Source organism: Stylophora pistillata, chromosome 7, assembly GCF_964205215.1.
Source record: "Stylophora pistillata chromosome 7, jaStyPist1.2, whole genome shotgun sequence".
NCBI classification, from domain to species: Eukaryota; Metazoa; Cnidaria; class Anthozoa; order Scleractinia; family Pocilloporidae; genus Stylophora; species Stylophora pistillata.
Window position 1 is genome coordinate 28,573,217 of NC_142525.1, and position 7,788 is coordinate 28,581,004.

Consider the following 7,788-nt stretch of genomic DNA (forward strand, 5'->3'; position numbering starts at 1 on the left):
ACAGATCAGGGCGTGATGTTAGGGAAGAACTGACACAAATTGTGAGAGAATGTGTTTGAAATGAGATCCCTCTTCAATGATCGGGAAGTAATACCTCGTTGTTGATGAGAACGCGCGACCTTAGAGCAAGTTCAGCAAGATCTGCGAGCCGAGAGATGACAAATTCTATCGCCCCGGGCATCGTTCCATCTTTTCCCGCCACAGCCACCCCGGTTCCTTCTTCTTCGTCTTCTTTGCACAAGGGAAAAAAGAGGCCCGCAGTTGCAACAAATCATCCATGGCGCCTCAAAGGTAAACAGGAGAAACAAATGAACCATAATCTTCGTATTGGAAGGAATGGGTTTCATGTTTGGGGGTAGTTCAGGGGTAGGGGAGGGGAATTTTGTTGAATGTCCGCGAACTTTCGAACACTTAGTCTTAATAGAAGGTATGTCATTAAATAACTATGCATGATAGAAGTTGAATAAAATATATTTTGTTGAATAAAAATATGCAAGTTGTTGAATTTTGCAACATTTGGCTAATCATAGTAGTGAAAATAAGGCCTGAAAAAAATTCAGGTCTGTATAGGATTCAAGCCTGTGATCTCTGTGATACCAGTGCAGTGCTCTACCAACTACTGCTTAAATAGTGTTCATTACTGCAGAGATCTCTCTGATACTCTCTTCTTTAACTGGAGTTCAAATATTTGATTTTCATACATTCACAAATGTTGACTCATCACTTCATGGGCTTACTATGAACTAACATAATGACCAGCTCCCAGTTGACTTGTAAGCTCAGTTGGTAGAGCACTGCACTGGTATCGCAGTGGTCATGGGTTCAAATCCCATGCAGGCCTGAACTTTTTACAGGTCTTATTTTCACTACTGCTTAAGTGGTGTTCATTATTGCAAAGATCTTTCTCATACTCATTTCTTTAATCACAGTTCAAATATGATTTTCATATATTCACAAATGTTCATGTCATGTTTACTTTATTTAGTTACTTTGCAAGAACTTTTGAGCTTCTACCATTTTTGTTTTCCAGGTGAAGGCAGCTGCAAAAAAAGGGAAATACTATCCTAAAGCACAGGAACAAATAGAGAAAGATAAAAAGGCTCTACAGGCATTTATTGATGAAAATCTTTCAGGCAAGAACAAAAAAGCCATGGATTCTGAGATATACCGATATCCAGGGTTTGTCGTTATGCCAAACTGTCCTTGTCCAAATGGTTCAGTTGTAAAACCTGCCATCGGTGTCTTTCAGGAGGACTGTGAAAATGTGGATGCATTTTCTGTGTGGTGGAATACCAAGGTTGCTGGAGTTGGGAGGGACACTCCTTTTGATCAAACATTGTTTGAGCACCTGGTCATGCAGTGAGTTATAACTACTGGCTAGAATTTTCATGGGATTAATTGCTGTGGTTTTTTTTTTTAGCATCCTTCACTATTCTACAAACTAGTTTGGTTGTATTTGGTGAGCAACAGATTTATTTTTTAAAAAAAAGAGAAACTTGAAAAATTAATTGATCTTTGGTTGATTTATCAAAAAACCAATGCCTTTATCTCCTGTCTTTATATTTTTCTCTCTTGCTGTTTCAGGAAAACTCCCAGATATGCACAAACCTAAAATGAGTTGTAATCATATAGAGTTCATTTCATTTTATATTAGGTAGTACTTGCAGTTTATTTGTCTAATCATAAACTTTGCTTTACGAAGTATGGTGACTAACTATCAAGGGATCCAAGATGTTATTTAAATGGAAGGTTTTGATACCAATGGAGGTAGCTTGGCCTTTTGGTTAGGGCACTGGACACTGGGCACTGGGCACTGGACTTGTAATGTGGTGGTCCCATGTTCAAGTCCTCTTATTGAAATAGTTCCACCCCTTGGTTGCACTGTGTAAATAGCCAACTGGTCTGCCTCCTTTTACTGTAATTTCTGGCCATTTGCCTGCACGGCCTATTACCCGCACTGGCTGATTATTGCATACAGTCAAAAAAAAAAAAAAAGGTCTACGGTTTACCCACACTGGTGGATAACCTGCACCTTAAAAGCAAAGGAAATTTGTACAAAAAGGCTCTGAAATTCACAACGATTCATGCTTGACAGAGTGCGAATGCGTGGCCACATTTTGTGTGAGCGATCCTCCAGTGCCATGTTAATTTGTTGATTTCTCTAAAAAATTGATATCTCCGGTTCTGCTGGGCCGAATAAGGCCCTTAAAACAGGAGAATTCTCTTCAGCTCAAGCTCATGTTAACTGGAAATTTGTCACTGACGTGCTGGGTATCCTTGGATTATTTTGTCACTGTCAACGATTTTTTTACATCAGGGCTCGAAATTAATGGTAACCCGTTAGCCAATGGTTAGTAATTTTCAATGTTTGGCTACTAAAATTGTGTCCAAGTAACCCGACATGGTTAATAAAATTTTCTAACATATTTAAACATTGGTGGACTTCGGGACAAAGAGCACGTAGACCTGACTCTCAGAGGAATACTTAAAATACTCAAGTTGTTAAATCAACTTAAACTCTTTTTAGAGAATGTGCTGTAGATGTACTGTTCTTGACTAATCAGGGTAAACGAGAGGGAAATAAAATAAGTGCATAAATGTCAACGTTTTTAAGGTCACCATGCAATTTCAGCCACTCTCTAATTTTTCCTAGTTGTTATTATCAAAATGTTGAATATTTGAGATATCGTAACTTGTAAGCTTGAATACCAAACTTGATAATTTGGTTAGTAAAAGAGATGTCTACTAACCCAAAGGGTTAGTCCTCCAAAAATTAAATTGGAGCCCTGTACATGCGTACTGATAAAAATTTGTTCATTACACAACTAATTGTACATGAAATAAACTTGAGTTGGCATGTTTTCGTGCAGCTTTGTGGCACTCTTAATACAATAAAATTCATTTGAAAGGTGCAAACACAGGTGGGTGAGAACTTCTTTCAATTGAACTACTAGTAAATTTTAAAATTGTCACATTACTGCCCACACCTCCCTATTACCCACAGTGGCGTGTGTTTAAGGCAAAATCAACAGATTACCTGCAGGTAAATGGCTGAAAATTATGGTAGTTGGGATTTTTAAACAACTTATGTGTATTTGTTTGTCTGTTTGTGCACATATGAGGTTAAATTATGTAAGTTAAGTAGGTGTGTTATAAGTGTCAATGTTATTATTGTTATTATTTTTCATTTTCTTCTTGGGGCTACTTTTTCTCAAACATTTTACACTCAAACATATTGAAGTTATTATTTCAACTTACATTTTCCAAAAAATTCAAGTTAGAGTCATAAAATGGGCACAAGTTATTAAGGAAAGGAAATTTGTGTAAGGACAAAAGAGAGTGCTGATTAAAACACTTATCAAAATTTGCAGCTTTGTTGGAATGTCACATAGCCTTCCTTGCACCCTAAACAAGTTAATTGATGGAAACAAAAAGGTGATGGAGATGTGTACAGAAAACCAGTTGTCAACATATCTCAATTCAGTGTCAGAGCAATGGATAACAGGCCCAGCTGGAAGTGGAAAGACGTGGCTACTTATGAAAAAAGTAGTAATGCTTGCTAAGGATGCACTTAATCGAGAGACAAAAGAAAAGATACTAGTGGTGTGTTACAACAGACCTTTGTCCGTGATGTTTTCCAAAACATTTGAAGATGAGTTGATTAATATTCCGCAAGATGGTACCTTTAATTTACCAGAAGTTGTGTCAATCAAGACTTTTGAGTCACTTCTCCATGAAATTACTGGGTCAAAATCAGGTAACTCTGATCAAGAGAAGGCAGAACATGTTGCCATAGCCTTGGAACTGTTAGAGAAGAGCACTGGGTGTGCTCAACGGTACGATCATATATTTGTTGATGAATGCCAAGATCTTTGTGGCGACGAATGGCCAACTCTTTTTAAGAGGTTGCACAAGGATGATGATGATGATGAACCCAAATACATCTGGTTCTTGTATGATACTAATCAGCATTTGAGACTTTCTGAAATGCAGTACCAGCAGCACTTGAAATCAATTAATAAGAAAGGCACCAGGCTCACTAAAGTTTATAGAAGCACTAGAAGCGTCTTTGAACAATCAAAGAAGTATTTCAAGGTCAACAATTCAAATGCAAAACCTATCACGCTAGGGCACCATGTGCATGGATTGAAAATTAAGTGGGAAGGCTCGCTAAAATGCAGAGATGTCACACATGATGCTGGTGCCAGGAGCATTAAGAAGAATATAGAAAACCTTCGCATAAACAAAGTAGACGACAAGGACATCTGCATTCTAACGCAAGATGTTGGCATTCGAGATGGTATCACATCAGAGCTTGAGAAAATGGGAATTGAGACCCAAAATGCAGAAGACCTGTTTCAAGCAGTTTCACAAGGAAACAAAGTGGTGGTTGAAAGCATCAGGCGCTTCAAGGGTTTAGAATCAAAAGTGGTTATTCTTTACAACCCACCATTTTATCAAAACGAAGACTGGACAGTGAAGAAGGTAAAGGAACTTTTATACACAGCAGTGTCCAGATGTTTTTGTTACCTCATTGTTATCACAACTGAACGTGGTTGCATAGCACTACAATCCGAGGAGGGGATAGTTGAACAGAAGAACATACATGGTAAATGGAAGGCATCATCTCAGAGTTCAATGGAATTGGAATCTGAGGACAGATTCAACAACCCCTTTTCAAGAAGAGGCATGGAAACCCAATATGAAAGTGGCCCTCCAGAGCCAGAGTCCCCTTCCAAACGATGTATTGAAGATGATGATGCTGACAATGATCCAGATGAAATCAAGCGCTCACCAGCTAAACTCTTGCGAATGGAGGAGGCCGAACATATTTACAAAAAGAGCTTAAAATCCAAGGAGAAACGTCAAATAAAGGTCTCTGGTTGTGATCTTCTGGAGCCTGGAGATCCTTATATAAAGGACTCCATACGGAACAATGTATTAAAGACACTTAATGGAACGGTCAAACAGAATTTGAAATACCAGCCCAGCAGCAGTGGTATGGATGAGTCATTGAAAAATGATGTAACATCTGCTGTTGCAAGAATTGAATACAAAGTTTATGACCAAAGAAGAGGAGAAATCAACAGCAGAAAATACACTCAAGATTGCAGAGACCTGAAACAAGAAATTGAAAAGTTCAACAACAATCAAACTTGCCACAAGAGTGTATTGGAAGCAATACAAGAGTCCCAAGCTACAAAAGATTCTTGAAAGGTATGTGTTGTGATCTGATAATTACCAAATATTATCCTCTATTAACTGAAGGGAGCTCTTTTTAAGCAAACAGCTGTGATAATAGCATTGCCTCTTGTAACCTTTTCAGTGATACACTTATTAATTCTTGAACTCATACAAAATCATACATAAGGGGTGAAACACAACTATTTATCTCTGTTTAGAATATTAAACATAGCTGCATTATGAACAGTTAACTTTATCCACAGCTTCAGTATACATATTTCAAATGAATTCAATGTCTTGACAGTGAAATTTAATTGCCTTGAATATTCTAGTTTTCTGGTTTTGAGAGATAGACAGGCTTTAGTAAATTCATAATGGTGGCCCTTGGCTTAGAGTACATGTCCTACTGAAGTGGTGTCATTAAATTTGGCACAAATGGCTAGCTTAGATTTGCAGCTTAGTTTTTATGATAGTGTGGGGCTCCTCCTCTTCCTGGGGTCTGGACTCCGCCTCGGGAAATTTTGAAGGGTTAGACTCCTTAACAATTGAATTTTCCTTCATTTTTAATGCTACATGTCAGTCTATTTCAATTTAATATGTTTCTTTGTTGTTCCTCGAAGTCAACCATTTTAACAAGCACTTACTGGTACATGTATCAGATACAATGAAATATATGAAGTTCATATATTTTGAACTGCAGTATTAGATACGTATGATGCACAATCCTTGCAGTAGATAGCGCTATTTAAGCAATAGCGAAAATCAGACCTGGAAAAAAAAAAAAAAAAATCAGGCCTGTATGGGATTTGAACCACTGACCTCTGCGATACTAGTGCAGCGCTCTACCAATTGAGCTGACAAGCCAACTGGGAGCAGGCTGTTAAGTTGATTCGTAATAAACCCGTGGAAGGCCTGATTTTTTTCAGGTCTGATTTTCGCTATTGCTTAAATTGCGCTATCTACTGCTAGGATCGTGCATCATATGTATGGTACATGCATGTTAGGACTGCAATGATGGTTATGTAAAAACTACAAGTATGTAGCCTGTGCATGACCAGTGGGTAGGTCTATTTGCTAACAAGCTGCCATTGAGAATAACCCCTTCGCCAATAAACTCAAAGGTTTAATTACGACAACTTGAATCGGTTGCGAGCACATGGAACAGACACGGTCCCACCACACATGTGCAGAGCTAATAACCACAGGCTACAATATAAATAACGTAGTGACGCTTGGGCTGTCTACTTCAACTTCATCTTTAATCCTGTGTGACTATGAGGGCATAAGGCCAATTTTGTGTGTCCTACGTGTTACCCAGTGATGATATGCGCTAATAATTATTGTTTCTCGATTTTATCTTGGCAGTGGTCTATGGGTTAATTTTTCCTATGAAATGGATGCACCTGTTGCAAAGGGGGATGCAAACTGTACGTCTTGGCTTTTGAGAGACTCTCATCTTTGTATTTGTGGTTCTGTAAAAATTCAGACTGACTGACTATTTTTGTCAAATAATTTAGTAGGTATCATATACAAATTGAGTTTGCATCAGTTTTGTACGAGATACATGAAAGGATTTGATAGTGGCACTCAACTAGTTTCAGCCATTACAAGAGTAGTGCCAAATTTGTTATTGTCACAGAGACCTGGGGCCCATTTCTCGAAAGTCCCGGTAACTTAATGGGCCTGAAGCTATGTTTGAAAATCAAAATTTAAAGGACAGGAAAGGAGATTCTGGCACCCAAACCAGTCCTTATTGTTTCTTTCGCTGATAGTTTTATCATATCATTTTCAAAACTTTTGAAATTCCCATCTTGAATGAAAACAGGACAGCTTTATGGCCCATTAAGTTATGGGACTTTCAAGAAACAGGTCCCTGGTTGGCATTGCATACTGCCAAAAAAATTTATAAGTGTGGCTATGGTACTCGTAGATGTAGTTTGGAAATGCTAAAGTCATGTGGAGAGCACTCCTGCCTTCCTAAAGATGAGTTATTTAAAACTGGATAGCCTGATCATGTGTTCTCAAAGAAATGCATTAACTTTTTGATATTCTATTTTCTTTTTCTATCCCTTTCTATCCCTCTCTAATTTGATTAGAATTGTAGGTTATTAAAATAATTTAATATTGTTAAACTATTTACATTACTAAATTAAAATAGGAATGTACTAATTACTAAATTAAAATAGGACACGATTTTTAGTTCAATAAATTAATATTAATAATATTTTTTTCAGTATTTACTTTAAAACATTAGTTACTTTGGATGCAAGTAGCATTACCAGTATGTGCATGACATAAATGACTACAATGGGACACAAAATGGAAAATACTTCATTTGTATTCTTTGTATTGCCTGCTTGACTTAGTATTAAACATTGTGAAGCAAATTTACTTTTTGATCACTCTTGAGTTGAAGAGTTGAGCTGGACAAAGATATTCCTAACAGTGGTTACATTAAGTCTTTCACGTTCCGGAAGTCTTTCCCTAACTAGTACTTGAAAGACTTAAAAATTAGAGGCCACAAGAAGCAGTAAATTTTTATCCCTTGACTTCCTCTGGATAATTCATCCCAGCTGGGAGAATAGCTAGATTGCAAAATTGTGA

At 37.5% G+C, this 7,788-nt stretch overlaps 1 protein-coding gene across 1 annotated transcript in view; it reads left to right on the forward strand.

Moving 5' to 3' along the window:
- The window catches only part of LOC111320748 (uncharacterized), a 10,461-nt gene extending 2,886 nt beyond the window's left edge, over positions 1-7,575 (forward strand). Inside the window, exons 3-5 of the mRNA XM_088729143.1 lie at positions 1,031-1,359; positions 3,372-5,217; positions 6,550-7,575. Coding sequence (XP_088585269.1) covers positions 1,031-1,359; positions 3,372-5,214 — 2,172 coding nt within the window. The 3' untranslated portion in view covers positions 5,215-5,217; positions 6,550-7,575. The remainder of the gene's footprint in view (positions 1-1,030; positions 1,360-3,371; positions 5,218-6,549) is intronic.
- The last annotated feature ends 213 nt before the right edge of the window (positions 7,576-7,788 follow it).